Source organism: Fundulus heteroclitus, chromosome 13 (assembly GCF_011125445.2).
Source record: "Fundulus heteroclitus isolate FHET01 chromosome 13, MU-UCD_Fhet_4.1, whole genome shotgun sequence".
NCBI classification, from domain to species: domain Eukaryota; kingdom Metazoa; phylum Chordata; class Actinopteri; order Cyprinodontiformes; family Fundulidae; genus Fundulus; species Fundulus heteroclitus.
In genome coordinates this window covers 28,822,258-28,845,909 of record NC_046373.1, presented here as the reverse complement: position 1 = coordinate 28,845,909, position 23,652 = coordinate 28,822,258, and the positions used below count along the sequence as shown (strand labels likewise).

Genomic DNA, 23,652 nt, shown 5'->3' with positions numbered 1-23,652 from the left:
ATCCAAACATATTCATAGAAAGATGAGTCAAAGAAAACAAATGTAGACCAGCAACAGGGATAACCACAGCCTTGAGAGGATTATCAAGCAACATCCATTCAAGAATTTGGGAGAGCTTCACAAAGAGAGGACCGAGGCTGCAGTCAGCATATCAAGAGTCACCGCACACAGACGAAGCCTGCACCAACGTTGCATTACTCGAGTCACGCCACTCCTGACACCCCAATGCAGTGATCCAGAGTCCTCTTTACAGATGAAAGTAAAGTTTGCATTTCATTTTGCAGTCAAAATCCCAGAGTCTGGAGGATGAGTGGAGAGATGGAATCCCCTTTGCTTGGAGTCCAGTTTTAAGTTCCCATAATCAGTGATGACTGTCATCTGCTGGTGTTGGTTTTCTGAAGTCCACAGTCAACACAACCATCTTCCAGGAAACGTTAGAGCACTTCATGCTTCCCTCTGCTGACGAGCTTATTGGAGATGCTGATTTGATTTTCCAGCAGTGGTACCGGCCCACACTGCCAAAGGTACCAAAAGCTGGTCCAGTGACCCTGGTGTTACTTCCTGAATGGTCAGCAAACTCCCCTCACCTGAATCCAACTGAAAACCTGCGGAGTGTTGTCCAGAGGAAGATGAGGGACAGCAGAACCAATGGAGATGACATGAAGACCCCCGTCAATGCAACCTGAGCTTCCATTACAGCTTTAACTGAGTGCATAGAAATGAACATACTCTCCACTACCATGACATTTCTCTTTAAAATATTACTTTTATTGGTATTATGCATTATAGTAATTAACTGAGACACTGAATTTGGGATTTCTTTTAACCGTAAGCCATCCAAATCACCAAAAGTAAAGGCTTGAAATATTTCATTCTATATTTAGTGAATCTATTTGTCTCACTTTCAGAAATTAATGACACAAATAATCAAAATGTTTTTTTAGATATATCTGTACTATTTAAAATCATTCTGACTTCTTTCTCCTCCCCCTCCCCCTTCTCACTTTCTCTCCCCATCTCCCCTTCATTTTCTCCCTCCTATCTGCTTCATGCAATCTTTTTATGTTGTGGTTGTTTTCTTCTTAGATCAGGTTCTAACTGATATTACTGCTGTAGTGGGATAATAGTCCAACATGTCCAAAAAAAATCCCATTTAATAATGTTTTGATGTTATAATTTAAGTATTTAAGTAGGGCTGGGCAATATACAGAGATTTGAAAAATATTGAAATTAGTTGGAAATACATTGTTTATTTCCAAATGGTCAATAAGCATTATAATTATGCTTTTATGTATTCCAATAGGTTATTTTGCAGCCGTTTCTCATATTTATCTACAGCTGTTTGTGAAACAATGTTCCTGTGAGACATTTGGAATAAAGCTTTGACTTCTGATTATTTTATGAAAAGAAAAACATATCGAGATAAATATATATTGGCATCAAGCCTAAAAATATTTAAAATATTTGTTGGTCCACGTTGTGCAGCCCTATATCAAAGGCCTTTATTAATTACTAAATTAAAGGTGCCATAACATCACTGTATCAACCATTTCATGTGGTTGATATTGTTGCATATGTTCTCCAAAGAATTGAATAAAAAAAAGTCAACTTGTTTTGTCAGGCAAGTGACCCTCTCCATCCACACCTCTCTTCTCGGCACAACACTCCATTACAAATCCATTATTCTGGCTGGTGGAAGTGTTTGTGTTGCTGGACGTGGAACAGGTGAGGCCGAGCTGTCCAAAGGCTTTAACCTGGCGCCGGGATTCAACACAGTGGGACTGAAATACAAAGCCAATAGACCGTGGCATGGTCCACACAATGGACTATGAGAAGGAGAGCTCCACACAGTCACCGTGACTCAGACTGTATGGCGCAGAGCTCGCTGTCCCGGGCTGCGACAGGAAAATCATGCAGCTGGCAGCGGCTTAGCTCGTCAGTCGGTCAACCGGATTTTTCAGTTACAAACACCTTCCTTACATTTGAGAGCATTTAGAAATGAAATAAACTTATAGGTAATGACAGCGTTGTGGTCGCCACCTTCCGTGTTGGAACAAAAGTTTTTTTTAATCCATTTGTTCCAAAACCATGACTTACATTCCCTCACAGGAAACAGTCTTCAGTAAAGTCCTCATAGAAGAACTTCAGCCACTCTTCTGTGTAGCTCTCATCCTTCAGGAGTGAGTGGAACCTTCATGCGTTTTAGACCACCCTCGGACATTTCAGCTCCCCTTTTAGTAACCGCTGTGAAGTTAGATTTAGGTTGAATATGGAATATTCTGCGGTGACTGCCTCCTGTTTGAGCCGATACAGGGAGGCTGATCTGGCTCTGCCGTCTGCTCGCTGCTCCGCCTTCCTCCTCTTAAGTGGAGCAGTCAGACATGCAAGTGGGAAACCACGGCTGGTGCATCAGGTGGGTGTAGGAGGGGAGGGGGAAGGCTGTTTGCTTGATAGTGTGCTCTGATTGGAGAATATTATTTCTGTAGAAAGATAACCTACATAGAAAGACAACCTGTTTTATGATCCGAGCAAAGCAACAAAGCTGATCACCCCTGAGCAGATCCTTTGGTATTCAGTTTTGACATTAATACGGCCTCATCAAGGCACAACAGATCATATTATACCCCCAAAACCTCAGAAAAATATTTTTTTATCATGGCCCCTTTAAGGAATTAAATGGGGAAATTACTGCAACTCATCTTGATGGTATAAATAAAATATTTCAATGTTTTAAATTACTTTTTGTTTGCATTATGTAACAACTTAAACTGCTTCTGCGTCTTGCTAAATAAATCCTCAAATTGTTGGTTAGGATGCACAGCAACTCAGCTTTTTTTCCTACAATTGTTTAATGTTGCAAATGGAATTTGATTTGTAATTTGATTTGTAAAGAAGAGAAATAATATAATATTGGGCTGCACCGCATGGCCATGAAAGGAAATAATGATGTAATAAAAGAAAGCCTTTTTGATAGCAACTATGTTTATATATTTATTTATGTATGATGAAAGTAGGTTAATATATAACACTGGAAGCATGAATTTCCAGTTTTATTGAAATTCTCAGATGTATAAATATTTCTCTATATTTACATCGCAATTCATTGAACTGTGGCATTGTTGACATGTTGCTTAGTTTAAATGGGTCATATTGTCCTCACACTTAGAAAAGTGTGACCTTACTTCCATGATGCAAGACAACTATAGTTGTCTTGCATCATGGAAGTAAGGTGTTTCAGTAAACCATAAGTATATATTTAATGACAAACCCAAACCTATTGTCTTCTGACTTTTGACACGCTGTTGTTTAAATTGATAATTCAAACTGAATCTTCGGCTTCCAATTTAACCAAATCCTCAAACCCGTATTTGCTTATGCAGAGCTCAATCCCATCCTGATGCCCTGCGTTTCTCTGAAAATCCACAGAGGAAGTGCAAATTCCAGTAATCCGCAGCACACATGCGAACATGAAGTAAGTGATGCTGTTGCTAGTGCAAACCAGATTTCTTAGTCAAGGTCTCTTTTCTTAAAGTTCATAAATAACAGATACGCGAGTGGGCAGAAGGCCAAATGGGAAAAGACGGAATCAATATTTGACAATATAAACCGCAGAGCTTATCATGGACATTTAAATAAATATGTTTCCTAATATTTCTTTACAGTACTCCAGAAATATGAAGTCTGTTCTGGAGAGCCTTTCATGCAGTGATGATATGCCAGCTGACAGTTGGTGTTTCTTGGCTTTGACTTTAGTTTTAATATTGGCAGCTATGGACTCTGTAAAAAGACACGCTCAGTGTGACACTACTTAAGAACTGTAGCTCTTATTTATACTGTAATCGCAGAAGTGACTTTGTAAATAAGATGATGTACACATAAAACCACTTAAATTTGAAAATCGAATCAAACATTGTGAATAATTTCCATTGTTATCCCACAGGCTAGTTTTCCAAAGTATTGTGTGAGTCAGCGGCTTTTGGTCTAAATATAAAGTCTAATTAAGCTAAAAGCTTTACTGGCCTCCCTATATGACTCTTCCCCAATCCCTGCTCCAAACTCCTCTACCTCACCGGAAACCTCTGACTAATGGGACGCCCCTTCACTTTAATGTTGAAGCCCAAATAAGATTAATGAGCAGACACATTTCTGTGGCGGCCACCTATTCAGTATACCTCTTCTGGCAGCGCTCGCAGACTCTTAGTGAGATTTCTTGTATGGCGCTGTTTGTAAACAAAAGCTGATTCGGGGCTTTTTGAATGGGGGGCGGAAGCGAAGTGGTCCTGTCTGCAGCTTGAAAAGCACATGCAGCCAAAGCAAAAGATAAATAAATAAATCCCATCCCTTGAATCGTTTGCACTTTGTTGCATAACAACCACAAACTTTATAGTGTTTTTTTTCACTTGGGTTTTATGTACAACACAAAATTGTTAAATGTCAATAGGTTTTTGAGCTTTTCTGTAAAGTGTTATGTAAAAGATCTTTTTATCTCCCTTTACCTTAATGCCCCTACATAGAAATTCAGGTGCAACCAATTATCCAAAGGAGTTGCAGGTTACTTACTAACATCTCATAATGGACTGTTCAGTCAATAATCCCTAAAATGTTAACATTGTAGAAATCCTCAGCACAGGTGGGTAAATCTGTTGACTGGACAGCTATCACTGTACTCATGCGCTCCACAAATCTGACTTTTAAACAAGCAAAAAAACGAAAAAAAAAAAGCTATCATTCGAAAGAAGTCCCGTTTGCAGTTTGCTACAAGCCATGTTGTTGGCAAAGGTGCTCAGGTTACAGAAGACCAGAATAAAAACCTTCTGGCACCACTTGGAAAATGTGCGGTGGAAAATTAATAATGCAAATGAATTTACCATCTCCACTGGGAAACATGGTGGTGGTTGCATAACGCTGTTCAGATGTGATGTTTGTGTTTTTGTTTTTTTTTCCCCTGGGGTGAACAGGGAAGCTGATCAGATTTGATAGGAAGATGAATGCAGAATAACGAGGCAACACAAACAGCCCGAGCTGCAACGGAGAGGCTCACAACAAAGTCAACTAATGGGCCAGAATGGTCCAGTCAAAGTCCAGATCTAAATTAAGAATCTGTGGCAACATTTAACATTTATGTCATTTAGATACTATTTACAAATTCTGTAACTTTCAGAGAGCACTGAGATTTATTGAAGGGTATCAGATTAAAGGGACCAAAATACAACTGGACACATTTGTAGTGTTAAAAAACATCTATTGCTTTCCTTCCATTTTTCCATATTAAACAGCAAAAGGGGAAAAAAGTTCAAAGTGTATAAACACTTTTGCAAGGAGTTGGAAGTAAAGTGATCCTAGCATGGCTAACTTCTGCTCTGTCTCTTGTTTTTTGTCAGGCTACGGGCATGCAGCACCCGGGACCGACGCAGGGAAGGCCTTCTGCATGTTTTATGCTGTCCTGGGAATCCCTTTGACTCTCGTCATGTTCCAGAGCCTGGGTGAGAGGATGAACACGTTCGTCAAGTACCTCCTCAAACGCATCAAGAAATGCTGCGGAATGCGCATCACGGACGTGTCCATGGAAAACATGGTGACGGTGGGATTTTTCTCCTGCATCGGCACGCTGTGCATCGGAGCCGCTGCTTTCTCTCACTACGAGGACTGGAGCTTCTTTCAGTCATACTACTACTGCTTCATCACATTAACAACAATAGGCTTTGGGGACTTTGTGGCCCTTCAAAAGAACCGGGCCCTCCAGAAGAAGCCCCTGTACGTGGCCTTTAGCTTCATGTATATCCTTGTGGGCCTGACTGTCATCGGAGCCTTCCTCAACCTTGTCGTGCTCCGTTTCCTGACTATGAACAGCGAGGACGAGCGACGGGACGCCGAGGAACGCGCCTCCCTCGCGGGCAACCGCAACAGCATGATCATCCACATCCAGGACGAATCACTGCAGCGGAGCAGGCGGCGACGAGAGCCATACAGGACGGAGGTGACCGACCTCCAGTCGGTGTGCCCGTGCATGCACTACCGCTCGCACGACTACGGCAGCTCCAGCGGCGGGATCGGAGGCCTGGGCTGTGCCTTTTCCCATCAGAACTCATTCAGCTCGCAGCTCAACCGCAATCAGTACTTTCACTCGGTCTCGTACAGGATCGAGGAGATCTCGCCCAGCACCTTGAAGAACAGCCTCCTCCCCTCGCCCATCAGCTCGGTTTCTCCCGGCCTTCACAGCTTCACGGACAATCACCAGCTCATGAGGAGAAGGAAATCTATCTAAAACTCAGCACTCACAGGACCAGTGAGTTTTCATGTTTTATACACTAGGTCAAACATTTTCAATGCTGCTCTTCACCAGATTTTATTTTAGCACCCCCCCCCCCCCCCCCCCACCCCGGTTTGGTGGTATGTAATAAAAGTATTGCCAGGAACATGTAAAGAAGACTGGGCAGGACAGCAACAGTGGACCCAAAAGGATGCAAAGCATGAAGCATGGATGTCTATTTTTTCAAGAATTGCCTAATTTAAAGAGACACAACATGAACAATAAAAGGTTACTTATTACAGATTTACACTATAAAATTAATACATGAACTTTGGTTACGTACTAAATGATGCACACTGGGGAAATGCTATTTTTCAAAGGGAGTTTGCTTGTTTCACTTTAACTTGAAGAGATATTTGTTATTATGTATTATCCCATTGCCTTGCTGCAGACAGAGAATTCAAAACGATCGAAAGCATCAGGTATTATTTTCTATAAGCAATCAGTTACTCCAATTGTGTCACCTCACGTCAAGCCAAAATATTGTTGCCAATTTTAGCATGTGACTTAGATGTCATTACTAGTATGCCATGGTTTTGTGACCTTCTTTAGTCCTTTTTTCCCTGGTTGGTGTATAAATGTCTTGTGTGTGAATCAAAGGATCGTACTGCTGTTATTGATACTTCCTGCTGATCTACAAACACTGGATTGGACCTAAATAGCTTTAACTTCACTTGCAGCCTTTTCAAGTTAATAGTGACCAAAAGGGAAAGTCAACCACTACACTATGCCAGTTTACTAGTTTTAGGGTCTTCCCATTCAAACGGTTGATTTTATATTATTATTTTTTTAATTTATACTTTTTTTTTTTTTTTGCAGGCTGACATTCATAACACCTTGATAAATATTTAGTATCATATGAGAGATAAGGCAATGCAGTTAAGACATGGTATGAAATTTATTTGCCAATTTCGGCTCTGTAAATGTTGGAAAATATAGATATGGCTGGGTTGCACGCTAGAACAGTGGCTGTTGGCTTACAGCAAGAACTCCTTGGTTCAAATCTTGGCACGTGCCTTTTAGTGCAGAGTTCCTCACCATGCATGCATAGGGTAGCACGATGTACTCCTGTTACCTGCCACAGTCCAAAAAACATGCCTGTCAGTTTGGTTGGCATCTGAAATTTGCATTTAGGTGTAGGTGTGGAGGGGTGCATGCATGTTTGTTGCGAGTGGTGGCCGTGTGACAGACTGCCGGTAGTCTGGCCTCTCCTCACATATAGTACCTGTAAACTTCAAAACCTGTTGGGTTAAAGACAACCCAACTGGACTTTTCCCTAACTCAGTCCTGAATCAAATATGGGCCAACTCAACTCTGAGTGTATTTCAAACCACATGGTCAGATTAAAAGTTTGATGCAGCAACTTGATCTTGGTCTTCAACCACAAAAATTGGCTTACTCACTAATGTCTAATGGCAAGGCTACCAGTGAGCTGAGTGAATAAAAAAAACAAAAAACAGTAATTTCTGTGCAAAATGTTTTCCACTTCATTTATTCCCAACCCTATTTTGTGTCCACGTGTTGCCTTTTTGTCCTTTCCACCACCAGTGTGTGCCAACAAGCCTACCATTTTGTCCATTCATATATCATGGTTTATACAAGTACTTACCATATTGTATAGGCTTCTAGTTTTTCCTCTGGGTTTAGCACTTTGGTGAATTTTGCCGACAAATATTGTGAAAGTGGAAGAAAAAAAAAAATTCAAAATACATCCATATTTTTTGCGTATTCTGGCTGAAAAAGCATAGCGGATAGATAATCATAGAAACATAATTAAATAATATGGCAACATTTTCAAATACTTTCATTTTTGAAGATAAAATTGTGTGTTTTTATCTTAATGTAAAAGTTTTGAGGCATGCAGACGAGAACCATATCATACTGTATATTCAGTGCAAAATGTCCCCTAAATAAGTGCAAAACGTAAGTCTGGTGTTCTCAATTGTTCCATTGGAAAACAGCACCATTTCATGCATTAAAATCTCATGTATATAAAATGACCCAAACTGCAAAGGTACAAAATGGTGAAGGGGCGAATTGATCTGCACAACACCTTAGCAATGTCTAATAACACTTTTATTGCCAAACAGTTCAATTCGGACAACAGAGTTCATATTCTGTATGTAACACTTTATACAGTGTTGCTTTTCAATATTGCTGTTATGACCAATTCTATGGTCAGTGTGTGACTGTTGAACCTAGCTAACACTAGCTTGTGCTAACTAGTTAGCCAGGAAGGGCTAATGAATTGGTGAGTGAACAAACGTGTTCTCTAGCGTGAAAGAAAGCCGTTTACAGAACCCACTGACACAAATAGTACTATACAGCATCATTTTACCATTTGTTTTTTCAGCCTGTGGAAGAGATTAAGTCAATTCAGATATGTCATTTTTCATGTTCAAAATGGCCGCCTGTGGAGAGTGGTTACATTTTAAAACAACTATTTGTTTAAAACTAGCTAGGTGTTTTTTTCTTTTTAACAAAGAATAAATAGGTGCATTACGTGTTGTGATGGACCTGGACCTTTCGTCCCATGTGTGAGTCTGCCTGTCGAGTCAACTAAATCCCGAAGGTTTTTCAATTTAGCATTACCTTTCAATAGAAATCCATTTATTGCGTATCCCTGTAGTTGTAACACAAATATACCTTAAACCTTTCCATCTGCGCTTGTGCTAATTTACATTTTAATTTACAAAGCAACAGTGATAACCACACAGCAGAAATGCATTTTTCAGAACTAAACCAATGGTGTCAACCTGTCTGATGCACAGTTTTATTCTGTGCATCAAAGACTGCAAACAGAACTGAACCACAGAAATCTTCTAGATTTACAATTCTGGGTAAAATAATTTTTTCAGGGTGCACGCACCAGAGCACAAAATACTCAGCATCATTTGTAAAGACAGAACCAGGGTTCACAGTGTTGAATTTGTTGTATTTAAGCAGGTCAGAATTATACACAATGTGACAAACATATACATCCAGCCCCACTGGTCTTTATTTTTCTAGTGATATATTGCAAAAAAAAATCACATGCGGAAGCTTCTAGTGTAATTCTGCCAGGATATTTGACCTCTTTTATTGGCAAAATATCGTTTTAAGCTGACTAGTTTCCTCCAACATACCTGGGGTCTCATTTGTGTGCTAAAAGTTTGCGTACATCCAAAAGCCAAAAATGGAGTACGGCAAAAAAAAAGAATCCTGATCTATGAAACCATGCAGACACACACCAGCACACAATCTTTCCTTTATAATTTCCTTTAAACATTCAGGTGCAGACTTAGGGAGTTTGTCCTGTAACTGGCGGGTTGCCAGTTTGATCCCCAGCTCCGACCGTCTCAGTTGTGTCCTTGGGCAAGACACTTCACCCGCATTGTTTGGTCAGAGGGCCAGTCGCGGCGATGTTTGCCAGCCTCGCTTCTGTCAGTCTTCACCAGGGCAGCTGCGGATAATAACATAGATTTTAAGTCGTCAGTCCCCTCTGGAAGAACGAGCTGTTCAACGAGGTCCCAAAGTTAATTTGACATTCATGGCTTAGTGTGAGTGTGATACATCTCACCAGAACCCTAGGTGTTGTTTAAAAAAAGGTAATCTATATTAGTTATAAGTTACCTTAAAACAATTGTTGTAAAAGTCAACAACCAAGATTCTGAACCAAAAGATGATGTCATGTGACTGCCTGGGAACATAAATGTATTCCTAATGCTGTAGTTTCCATTTTGCTAAACGTATACACTCAAAATAAATTTGAAACCTTCTCATAATTTTTAAGAGCGTACTGGAAATCTGATTATAGGCAAAGTTAACCAGTACCAGTAAGTTCACCCTCCCCCCCCCCCACCCCACCCCATTAATTTGACTAAAGTTGAAACTGAGGTGGGACCACACTTTAACAATGTAAAAAGGTTAAGCATAAACAATGGATTTCTTTTTCAGTACCAAAGTGCAATTAAATCAATCCAGAGATATGTGTAAACTGTGTAGGTTATTATCCCATTTCTCCTGAGGAGCCGAGCCAGTGTCCGCTGCTCAGATCTAACCGTGCAGAAAGGAGGGCTGTTGATGGTGGCGGGGAGCCGTGTAGATCCAAACTGACAACTCCTTAGGTCTGAACGCACTTTGGAGCCATCAAGGAAACGTGATAAAAACATCAGCACTAAAACACGTTCAAGTAATCAGAGTGAGTTAATATGAAGGGACGGCTGAAGATCGCAGATAAGGAACGCCTCACATCAGCAGGATGATCCTTTTAGTTTGTGCGTACAATATCAGAAGATGAAAAGGGACATGGGCTGTTTCAGGGTTTCTAAAGAGTTGAAAAGTGCGTGAACTTGATATGTGGAATGGTAAAATAATTTAACTATAATAAGGATCTAACTGACAAATGGTTTGCAAAGTCCTCAAGATGTGTTCCTGTCATTCTATGTTCTCATTCAAACCTTCTGTACTGTATTGTTCTCGGGTTTGAATGAATCACCTTTGTTCTAGGTTTGCCTCTTTGCCATCCCATAAGTGCAAAGTACATCAGCCAAACCAAACTTCACAATGGATATAGGAGACCCACATTTGCCAGCTGGGAATTTGCCTTTGTTTTCTGAGGCCCGTGCAGCATCTGATGCAGGGATGCACACTCAGAGTTTGTTTCACTTTCAGCTGCGAATCCAAATCTAACAGCAAATTAAATTGGAAAGAGATATTTCAGTTTCTGTCCTCGCAGTTTTATGGGACATGAACAATGCCCATCAAAAATATACATACTTCTTTTTTCACATGTTGTCAAATTACAATCTCAAACTTTACTGTATTTTATTTAGGGGAAATTGATGCAAAAGACCAAAACAAAGTATCCCATATTTGATAAGGGGGTGGAAAATGATATACACTTATCACATTTTTATTTACAAATATAAAATCTATTAAATCTGACAGGCAAATATCCTTTATAAACTAAATGAAAACTGTAAACAGTACAAATTTTAGTGAGTGCTCCATGTGCACCTTTATGGAACAACAAGAAGAAAGCTGCTGTTGAAAGAAATCCCACTTACAGTTTGTGGCAAACCGTATAGAAGGCACTGCAAACACATGGAAGAAAATCTTCAGGTAAGATGAGACCAGTGGTGAAACACAGTGGTGGCAGAATCATGCTATGATAGGATACCCCTCCTCTGCAGAAACAGGGAAGCTAGTCAGAGTTGATGGACATATGGATGGAGCTAAGCTAATCCCGTAAGAAAACTGGCTAGAAACTAAAAGCCTGAAGTGGAGGCTCACCTTCCAGCAGGATAATAGCAATAAACATATTTTCAGAGGTACAATACAACAGTTTGGATCCCAGCTCGTGTGTTAGAATGGCCTGGTCAAAGCATAGACCTGGATTGAACTATAATTCTGTGGCAAGACATGACAACTGCCTCGCCCGCTGTAAGAGAGCAACAAAAGGCAGACCGATCTATAGATTATTGATTCAGGGGCCAGAATTTTCCTGTTGCTGTTTATTAAAAAGATTTGGAACGGGTATGATTTTCCCTCCAATTTACAATTATGCGCCGGTTGTGTTGGTCTAATAAAATACAGTGAAGTTTGTAGTATAATGACAAAACGTGAACAGTACTTTTGCAGTGCCTTGTGTCTGTCTGATTCATGTTTCTTTTGTTCACATCCTTTTCAATCATGCTAAAATCATTTCCCTGCTATTTTTGCCTCTGGACTTTCACGTTAGAATGTGTCGTCACAGGTTTTTGCTTTCCAGTATTTGACTAATTAATTTCTTGGTTAGCTGATCATAACACACACGTTGAATAGAATAGAACTCTGTTTGGACAAATGGTCAAATGCCACGAATCCCACTCAGTCGTGACAAATGTAATCAAAGGTGCAGACCGAGATAAGCCCTATAGGCATTGTTTTCATTACAGGAACTATGCTGGCTTATCTTGAACATACTGAACGTACAGTTTTTTATTACAAACTTTGGAATACGTTAAAAAAAATCTCCTTTTTCAAGAATGGACAGCATCTGTATTTTTCACACAAGCATATGTGCCTTGAAGAAACAAGTGTGCATGATTCAATATGGTGGCTGCAGGTCTGCTTGTGCTGAGAAAACCAGCACTAAACTATAGAGTCTGGCTTTCATCTTCCGATCTAAGTCCTGATAGAGATGTGCATGAGATGAAACACATTAACAGGCAGTTCCTCAGCTGTGTCCTTGCCTAGTGACAACTCTAGCTTGACCAATTTTCTCCACATTATAAGTAGAAATAAAATAACTTTGTATTAGTTTAGGAGATTTTTTTTCAGTTTATAACACCCAGGGTTTTATTTTAAGTGCTCTGGTTATAATTGGACTTGACAGTAACAATGCTGTGGTGATCAGGCCAAAACTCAGCTTAAATATGAGCAGTCAAGACACTCAGCCAGGAATGTGTGACTATGTTAAAGGATAAAGCTTGCTTCATTATAACTCCCATGAACTGCCTAATACTAAACAATGCCTACTGTATGCACGTCAAAAAACAGAGAAACATCTTAATATAATTTAATAACTTAAAAAATAGGGTTTCGATGCTATGTTAAGGTGATACTAGATCATGACAAGTTATTTTTTTTTTCTTGTGTTGGTTTAATTTGCTGTGTGTAGCCCATGTTTACTTCCTGGTTCCTGAGCCAATCATATGAGAGCTCCCAGGGTTGCCAAAGCAGAGCGTAGCATTTGGTGTTTCATGGAAAAAGTATTTGCCCAACAACCTACTTTGGCTAAACTGTTTTCACTTGTCGTCTTGAATTTAGCTGCAATGTGTCCTCGTCTCTGTTGACACGGCAACCTGCGTGACACTCTTCGAAGGGGGGGAGGTTTTATCTGTTATGTGTGTTATTCAGATTTGAAACAGGTGTCATTATTACTTTTTGCTCCTTTAAGACCTGTGTGGGTTGGTGTTGGGTCTTTGGCCCTTTTCTGGTTCGTACTCCCATTTCCAATGTTTTGACATTTTGTCTGTCCCTACTTGTATTTGGGTCTTATGATAACAAATTTTGTACACATTTACTGAACCCATAGTGTTCAAATTTATAGTTTACTGTAGTTATGGGTTTTTATGAATCATGGAGGTGAATTCTAAAGACAAATGTTCTCAGTTCTCACACATTATTTATTTAAATTGTTTAATATTAAACTAAACATTTTTGTCTCATTTATCTGTAAATGAGGCTTGATCAGGCCTGCCCTTCATATAAAATCTGACAAATGATCAGACTAACCATTACCTAATGGTAGCTAGGTTTTTGCTCCTAAATTGCCATACTGCCAGAGTAAAGAAAATTCTTTTTAATCATTGGTTGCCAAAGCGAATATAAAGTATCATCCTAGTTGGTACGAACTGATGCATGATCACTAGGAAATGTCCTGCAATAGATGGCTTAACTTCACACCCCAAAAAAGACAGATACAAACATAGCCGTGGGTAGAGATTTCACCCAGGGAGTGCATCATTCACACACACACACGCACGCACGCACGCACGCACACGTTAAAAGAGGATCAAGTTTACAATTCACAGCTGACTGATGAGAAGATGAGGCAGCTTCTCTCTGCTACCCATACAGAGTTGGTTGGACTAAAATTGTGCAATTATTTTAAATATGTATATTTTGCTTGCCTCTTGGTAATAAATAAATAAACAAGTATCAAGAGAAAAAAACTGAGAGCAGCAAGTGATCCAACTTTTGTAAGGAATAATGTTTTCATCCTCTGATTTTTATTTGAAAATTCATCTGTCCTCCACATGGGGGTGCTGCAGTACTCAGCACTTGCCTTGGTTATATATATGTATGCATATAGATATTAAGTCATATTCAATAAGACTTTTATTGAAACGTCCAGTAATTCCAGTAACTCAATTCAATAAGGGAAACACATTATATAGATTAACACAGAATAATGATTTTCCTGTTAATTATGATTTTTTTCCTCACCTACCGCTAATCAATACACAGCATTTAACATTAGAATGTTTTATTAAACCCACACAAAAAGCTGCATATCTTATGATAAAATTTCTGGGATTAACAGTGCATATATATATATATATATATATATATATATATATATATATATATATATATATATATATATATATATATATATATATATATATATATATCCATTTTCAACACATCTATGCCTTGTGGGGTAGTGAGGGGTGCTGGTGCCTATCTCCGGCTGTCAGTGGGTACACCCTGTACAGGTCGCTAGTCTATCGCAGTATATATATATATATATATATATATATATATATATATATATATATATATATATATATATATATATATATATATATATATATATATAAAAGCACCAGTTGCTTCTATGAAATATGTTTTATAATAACTAATAAAATGAAGTGGACCAGGCATCAAAAAGGTACTCGAGAGAGAACTGATGGCTTCACTTGTCTACGTGGAGCACTTCCTTAGTCCCGCATTGCCCCAGAAAATAAAGCTTTTCCTTATAAAAGCTAAACCACTCTAAAGACACGTATATACTGTGTTCTCTCTCCTTGGGTTCAAGGAAACCACAGGCGCTGTTCCTTCTTGACAGCCCCAGTTTCTCTTCGTGCAGCTTGGTTTTGGAAGACGTTTTCTCACGTGTTCTCCAAAAACTAGTGTGTGATCACTCAAAAATGTTGAAAAGGCAAAGTTAATGTAGAAGAACAGAGATGTTGGGTTAGGGTTTTTTCTTTTCCTCTGACACGGAACCTCCAGGTGGTTCCTCACTTGAGCTCCTCGTGAAGTATGAACTGTCCTGGGTAGAGCAAACTTTGTTCTTGTTGCCACCCTGACCGAATTAACTAATTTCTTTATTCTTCCAGAGTATGTACATTTTGAAATATTTTTACTGTCAGTTTCTACTAATACATTTTAATGAAAACAGTCTGAATAAAAGCACTTGTAAGATCTTCTTTGTGTGATTCACAAGATAACACACTCCAGTAACATCTGTCACCATATCTGAATTGAGCAACTGCCATCAGATACTCAGATCATTATGACCCTTCATCACGTCACTCTTATTTTTTAAACAAATATTTTTTTTCCATTTGTAAAAAGCAGAATCTGATGTTCAGTCTAAAGTAGCCCTGTTGTGGCTTGTAGCCTGGAAAGCTTTTATGTCCTTTAAGTCGGTCGCTATGTCATAGAGTTACAAATGCAACACATAATTTCCATTTGGCAAAGTGTTTGTTAGTATGGAAAAATCCAGTGTTGGAAAACATAGAAATTATGGAAAATAACATTCCCTTCTTTATAATGTAGTAATACCCCAGCCCAGGCAGGAACAGAACCTTTCTATTAACATGTCGTCAGCATAGGGGTTTACTTTTGGACAATCAGATATTTTTTAATCTCATTAAACCATTTTAAATAAGGTACATACAAATCGGAAGAATTATCTGAAACACAGAACAAGGCATTAAAACTAAAATAAATATTACTGCAAAACTGTAAGTACCTTTGATGTTAATAGGGTCCTACCAAGGAATATGTAAGACTGTAAATGGCGTAAATAATGAAATGTTCTGTTCTATCCTGCACAATGTCTATAGTACTGGATACCAATAAAATAAAGTTTTGGTGTCTGGCTCTGTTTTGCATGTTGCATACATTTCAGAGATTTCACATTGTAGGATTTTATACATAAATGCACTGGGCAGAATTAAATTAAACTGTTCTTTTTTTTTTATTTCGATGTGTGTAACTCTTTGTAAAGTCCATCAATGTGGAATCCCTCTCCCCCACTCGCCTGTTTAATTAAGGAAACAAAGTGCATTTAAAGGTGCATTTCAACTAATTAAGGTTTGTGAAGGTTTCAGATAACAACACAGAGCTGCACGGCCATTGGATCACTGAGCAGAAAAAAAATCAACTGATATTAGTCATGTTATTGGTTTTCAATTTTCAATTGGAGGAATATTGGCTCTGGTTAAAGAAGTAAAAAGATAAAATAAAATTAAAAAATATTAGAGCATCTTCAGTTTTCACTTCACGGGATGTGTGGGTTTCAGAATCAGAATCAGAAATACTTTAATAATCCCAGAGGGAATGTTCTCCGTTTTTAATTTTGACACAGCTGCTGTTTGGTTGTAAGTACTCTATATAAAGTGGGTTTCTTCAGGTAATGTGGATAAGCTACTTGGCTTTCAGAACCCTTTCAATCAGTCTGTTTGCAGTGATCCGCTGGCTCATATTTTTAGGTCTGACTTGCTGTATTAGTCTGATGAACCAGTTCCATTATAATTACTAAAAATATTGGCTGAAAGTACAGAGTTGTGATTGAAACGATCATTTCAACAAGACAGACGAGAGAGTATTTACATTGAGATGTCATTTGTTTTTATTTTACTTCAGTGAAATTAGTCCAAGTTGAATTCTATGGGAATATATTAGCCATAATGAATCATTTTTTTAAACAAAAGAAACAAAGGAACTCTTTATGATCTAGAAGTCAAATTGTTTTTCACATCCCACCCACATGGGTACGTATTACTCAGATCTGTCAGCCATCATGCCACATGTCACGCCGATGGTCCTCAGCTGAATGTTACTCTCCAACCCGAATGGGAAAACAGAAACTCCCACACGCACCATCACTCCCAACAAACAGCGCTGCCTTGTGTCCTTTGCAAAGTGGCATCAAACAGCATGGAAGATGAATAGATTCCCGTTGGTTTAGTGGCTTTTGTAAGTTCTGCTGTGTTCCATTTCGTAGCCATGCTTGACTTTCAGGCATTGTTTACTGCATCTGGCAGTGTGTGTAGGCCATCTCTCTGTCAGCAGTGCCATGTTCTCCAATGACAGGGACAAAGAGACACAAATTGCACTAATACCTGTATAATACAATACAACAGAAAGGTTGTGCTCCATGGATTCCTTTTCTGATATCTCCTGTTTTGCAATAGGTTCTCCTTGTGTGTCTGAGGAACAAACAGTACCATGGGTCACATTCCATTTAGGATGTTATATATCATCCTTTTGCCATCCATGTTTACCAATAATGTTGAAATTATTTTCATTCTCTGTCACGATTTGAAACTGATGTCTGTACAGTACACTCCAACGTGGGTTGCCTCTCTTCTCCGCATCCTAACAGGAGATTGTTGAGATTTAATCGAAGTTAAACGAACATTTTACAAAACATTTTTTGCATTTGTATGTGTTTCTTCTTTTTCTCTGTTTGCTTTTCTTTTCCTCTCTTTCTTGTTGAGTGTGTGTGCATGATTTGGTGTGGATGACTCACTGGGTTGACTGGCCTAGGTGATGCTATAACACACTTGAATAAAAATAACGAGCCTCCTTCTGAAACCCCCTGTCTTGTTGTATATGACTAACATCATCTCGTGGTAAAAAGAAAACACACCCTCTTTCACATCCAGGGGTCTTACACCTCGAGACCCAAAAAGATTTTGTGGTTTGAAGCCTAACCTCTGCTGTAAAGAAAGAAAAAAAAAACACCAAACAGATTCCACCCTTGGATTAGTTATTAAACTTGAAGTATCAGCAGGATTGTATCAATTTCTCTAATAATTGGGGGAGAATTGCCCAACTATTCTTTACAATGTTTTTTTTATTTCAAGACAATTTGTGAGCATTTGTTTCCACACAGCCACTTAATGGTTGACTTAAAGACTTTGATGGCTAGCATGAGCTCTAATTCTCTGGTTTAGTTTTTTCGTCAGACATGGTGCGGCAAATTATGGTAAAACGTCTCCACTTCTTGTTCAAGAAGTCTCGTAGTTCATTCAGGTGCAACTTTGTCAATCCAAGTCATGCTGCCATACCTTGTTCTTCAGACAAAATACACTTACTCACGCAGTTTTGCCAAAACCTCAGCAATAGAAGTAGTCCCTAAATGAGGTCAGCGCCTAATTTACATGTTTTTATTTCATTTGCATGTAAATGTAATAGATAATGTAAGAGAGACAGAGAACTGGAACTGTGAGAGAACTGTAATGGGAGACATAAAAACTGTATAAAATTCCCCCAAAAAATTTTCTTGCAATTATCAGATTTTTTAAGCTGCAGAGTGTTTGACTTCAGATCATAATAAATATCTGCTAAAGGGGCATAGTCACGCTCTGTGACTTTACTGACTTCTACTCCAGTTCCTCACGTTGGTTGCACACAAAGGTTTTCCGATTAAGTTATTGCACCCTGTTGGCTTATAATTATTTTATTTCTGTATTTCACAGTTTGTTTTTGATCTATTTGTTAGTAAATTAAGCGCTTTGTGTATATTTACCATAACTAGACCACATGACCGGAAGTACGATATTAGCATGTGTGCAATGAGCAAACAAGAAGAAGCAATGGCAGCGAATGGGTCAGGAACGCCCAGCGGAGGGAGGAGCAAAAAGAAAGAAGTTAAGTAACCCTCACCCTGTAGATAGGGTTGGTCTTTGACCACGGCGAGATGTCGCTTTACCGCAAGGCATTACAGGATGGTCTGCTAGCTCTTACAGTTGCTGCGTCCATCTACGCCATCTTGCTTTCTGATAGTTCCACAGTACTGCCGGCAGGTGGCACAACAATGTTTATGTCTGCTATGTCTGCTGATTGCAAAAATACTTAAAAGGCTAAAAAATAATATCAAGTAAACAATATCAGAACGAACGCTTGGTATATATTGCTTTGTCCGGAGATTATTATATGTTTGTTTTTTGTTTTTTTAAATGTCAGTAAGTAACTAGGCCCCTTTAATTCCTTCCCAGTATGATGGGAAAAGGTATCCCTGGTATGGAGAACTGCATGCTCCATACCAGGGATCTGCCATAATTCATGCTTTCATAGAAATTCTCACGCTTCCTAATTCCTGGCTGCTGTTTTCCATGTTAGTCCTATGGAAGCACGAAAAGTGTACTTACCTTTTCACTCTTCTCCAGTTTGGCTTTACTTTTGGGTAATAAATAGTCAACGCATGGAATATAATGTGTGTTATATGCATTTGACATTACATTAAAATAAAGTTTAGGAAAATGACGGTATCCAGATATGTAGCACCAGAGATTAAAATGATGGTAACTTTTTTTTCACTGGACTGTGCCTTGATATTCACTGGCTTCATTCTGACTTAAGTTGTCATATAGATTTTATATCAAATCTGTCTTATTGCTGAATTATTGAAACATCAGGTATGCAATTGCTTGTTGTACTAAAGGACATTTATTGAAATTTAGCAATATATTTTGATGGGAGTAGCTATGTTCCAATTCTAAACATCTAAATGGTTTACTATATTGTTCCGTTATTTTAAGTACTTTCAAGAGAAGCCTCGACCAAAGGCAGAACTGCACAAAGTTGCAGGTAATGAATTCAAAGCAACATTTCCAGCTACGTGGTGTATTGTCTGCCTTTGAAATTGAAAGTAAGTCTAGACTTTAAGTAAGACCCAGCGGTTCACCTTATGTAAAGCCTGCTGCTTTCCCTTTTTACTTTTTCATATCAGGGCTATAGGGATACATTGTATGAGTCAAATCAGTTATTATCATCTTATGATAATATCAGCTATAGAATTATCTGCTGAAAATGTTTTCTAAAAGCACACAATTAGCAGGTTTTATTTCAACGCCAATCCAATCAAAACAACCAGTCGCCGTTGTAGCAGCTGTGTTGCTACTGACATGAAGAGCTGAAACCACATCTGTTCTTAGATGTTATTTACCTCTTTACAGGAAATTAGGCTTTTAATTAGTGCCGGAGACTGGAAGCCAGTTCACAGCAGGGCAAATGTTGGGATCTTACAATGAAAAGAAGATCTACTGCACTGCTTTTTGCTTATTTACTCCTTGATGCCAAGGTTCAAAGGGTCAGTTTTAGACAGTGTGGTTAAGATATGTTAATTAGTGAAGTAGATAGCTAGAATTATACCTTAATGCAGTCATAATCGATTCACACTAAGCCAATATTAGCTTTCGCAATGGGAGGTTTCTGTATCTGATCTGGGCTTGGGTCAGTAACATACTTGTTACCCAAATGTCATTCATCAGTGCAATGGATAAAAGCTGATCATGCCCATCATCCACTTACAAAATGCTAGATGCTAGTGGGCACAGTTTTAAGAATAGCTTGATGCCTCAATAACTGTATTAATGATGTATTAATGTTGCATTCCGTTTGCCTCAGAAATCGAAAGTAGGAGCTGAGAATGAGGTAAACCCGAGTAGCAAGCATTCCAGTTAACACCGTCCAAGAACTCGGGATTCCAAAATAAAAACAAAAAAACAAAAGGTCAGTATTGCTGAGAAAGCTGTGGTTTTGTTTGTAGTACCTCGTAGTAACATCATTTAAAGTTGTACTTTCCACATGATTGGACTCTTGGTTCAGAGTTGCCTCCGATACATGTAACCTTGATTTTACAGCTGTGTCTTGTAAAACAGCTGATTTTTCCGATCAGACGCCAGGATTTCCAAATTCCGACTGCAAATGGAGTGCAACATAAATCACATGTGAGAAACATGGCTTGAAAACTAAAAACATAATACTGGCGTCTTTTGTTGGAATAATGTGTGTAATACACTTTAACACGGGTCAACTAAAGGGGAAGCGGGCTCCATGAGGACATTGGAGCATCCTCTGCACCCATGAATTTTCATGTTGCATCTGCAAATTCTCAGTTATCCGAGTCAAGGCAAGGACAAACAGGCTTAAATCGGAGACAACCGGACCTTCACTGAGTTTTTCTGAAAACGTTTTGACACCTATCCATGAGTCTTTGTCACTTCTGGGGTCCTCAAATGACAACAAGAATGTGCAGAGTTTGGACAGAGAGAACAGATGGATGGAAAGAGGGGTGAAAGAAGCCGTTTTGGTCAAAAGACAAAAGACAACACCGAACAGAGGGAGAGGATTGCGCTATCAACTACCCAGTGTTTACAGCTCGGTCGTCCAACATGTTCAGTCCTCTGACACCAAGAACAAGTTTCTAATCACCCAGGGCAGTGACAGGTGGGTCATTGATTTGCATCTCACTTGAAATACACCTAGGAGGATGGGCTTCCATGTGCTTGAATCGTCTTGAATTATTTTAGCTTTCTTTAAAAACTCAGCAATCTCCACTTTTCCATAAAGTCCAGATTGGTTGAGTGACCGACGCTCGTCATTAGACCCCCCCCTCCTGAGACTTTGATTGCTCTAGCTCCTCCAGAGTCACCATACACCACTTGGTGGCTTCTCTGGTAATGACGAAGAAGGGGTCGCATGCTTTCAGAATATTTTGGTCAAGAAGGCATACCTCATGTTACTTACCAGCGACTAAATGAGTTTCCTCCTTGTTAATTTTATTTCCACAAAGTAAAAAAAAAAAGAAAAGATAAGAAAGAAAACTTCAAGTGAGGAATCAGCTGCTACTTTGTCTGTTGAGGAACATCTCCTTCCCACTCACCCTCTTCTTCCCTCTCAGTGGTCCGGGCAGTGCAGCTGGATGTTTAGGTGGGAGAATGGGCAAGCATCATCCCTTTTTATCCCTACCCACACGGCAGTAATTATACTGTCACCCATGAGCACCAGGCGACTCAGACGGCAGCACAATAAGAGCCATGGCAGAGGGGCGTTGAGGACTTGGCTTGCCTGTAATTTTGCATCTTAAATGATCATGTAAGGCGAGCCAAGTTGCAGCGCAGAGGATCGTCTCCGCTGAAGCAGAGATATGATGAAGCCCAACAACGAGCAGGCGTTGGCCGCTGCGTGCCACGGGGCAATCAGACAAAAGACAGGAGAATGTTAAACTGACCAAGACTTTCTGGTTGATAGAAAACCCACCGAGCGAAGCAGGCCCTACTGCACACAAACACAACTCTCACTCATCACATGGACACTGTGCAATAACGTGGGGTGATGTGAAAGTGACGGAAGTGCCTGACAGTGATAAAGATCTGCAGATATTTGTGCAGCAGGCACACATCACATCAGCTTCTTATCTCGCCCATCTCAAGATATTTAGGCTAACAAATGTGTGCTTGGAACAGACGTTTGATCAGAGTTTAACACCAGTGATTGCTGGCAGAATTAGAGCCATCCCTCTGATGTGCATATGCAGCAGTTGTTTTTCGTTTAGCTGGTGCCTAGCTTAGGGGTCCTTCTCTGACGCTTCTGCCTTTCGTTGTTTCTTTTGCCAGTTTAGGTTTATTAGGACTAGTGAAAATAGTAAATTTGGACTTTATGTTGTTATTTTTTTGAATGTGACACCAAAGGAGCAAGGATTGCGGATGTTGGCCAAACAAATTGAACCCGTTTTTCTATTCATATTAAATGTAAAATAGAACATTCACCAAAAAGCTGGTTTCAATCACCTGCCCTGTTTTATAGCAGACTGCTGTTTTTCTTGTATAAACAATGGGGACCTAGTAGAAAAACATACTGTCTTTCTCTCTAATTATTACATCATGTCCTCCTCAGAACTGAATGCAGAGTTTAGTCAACATGGTGAAACAAGATGTCAGCGCATGTGACACAGCCACAACCTTCAATGTAAGCTATTGTAATTTTATGTGATCATTTTAAAATGTAGCAAAAATAATAGAAATGTTAGTCTTTCACAAATAAAAATCTAAAAGGTGTCACATGAATTTGCAGTCAGAAGTCAGAAATTTGTAAATAGGATCCATCTATCTTGGGTTAGCCACTGTATCTTTGTCTTAGTAGTAATAATATGTTACATGAATCATATTTAATGTGAAAGCAGCACCAAGTGTCAGAAAATCTCCCCTTTTTAAAGATCTGAGGCACATCCTGTTGCTCGTTTGAAGTTATTTGGAGAACTGAGCAGAGCTCTGTGGATGCAGGCTCCCCGCGTAACTTCTTTTTCTTTGTGCAATCCCAGACGGGCTCCATGATGCCGAGATCAGGGCTCTGTGGGGGTCAGACCATCTGCTGCTGGACCGCCTCTTGTCCTTCTCACTGGAGATAGTGACTAGCAGCACATTTCAAGCTCGTTGCCAAGCTGCAGAGGGAATTGTAACAATAGGCTGCCTCCATGGGACAGCACTGTTTGGCTGATAAGCAGCTAACATAGAAAAAAAATAATATTTCTTTTTTTACTCAGACACCACCGTGATCAGGATTAGGAATTTAAAATAAACCCTTTTAAACAATAGCAAGTCCTAGTTGATACTGTGTCCTTTACACCAAGATATCTTCATATCCAAGAATAAATCTCACAGTCGGGGTTTCGGAGCACACATGAGGGCGTTGCTGTTCTGCCTGATTTCAGCTCCCTGACTGCTGGCTGTGTTACATGTGAAGAGCTGATGAGGTAACAACCCCACCGCTGTGGACTAGCAGTATGCAGAGGA

At 39.3% G+C, this 23,652-nt stretch overlaps 1 protein-coding gene across 1 annotated transcript in view; it reads left to right on the top strand.

The window, feature by feature from the left end:
- The window catches only part of kcnk9 (potassium channel, subfamily K, member 9), a 74,107-nt gene extending 66,347 nt beyond the window's left edge, over window positions 1-7,760 (top strand). The window contains exon 2 of the mRNA XM_036145566.1: window positions 5,382-7,760. Within this exon, the coding sequence (XP_036001459.1) occupies window positions 5,382-6,265 (884 nt within the window). The 3' untranslated portion in view covers window positions 6,266-7,760. The remainder of the gene's footprint in view (window positions 1-5,381) is intronic.
- The last annotated feature ends 15,892 nt before the right edge of the window (window positions 7,761-23,652 follow it).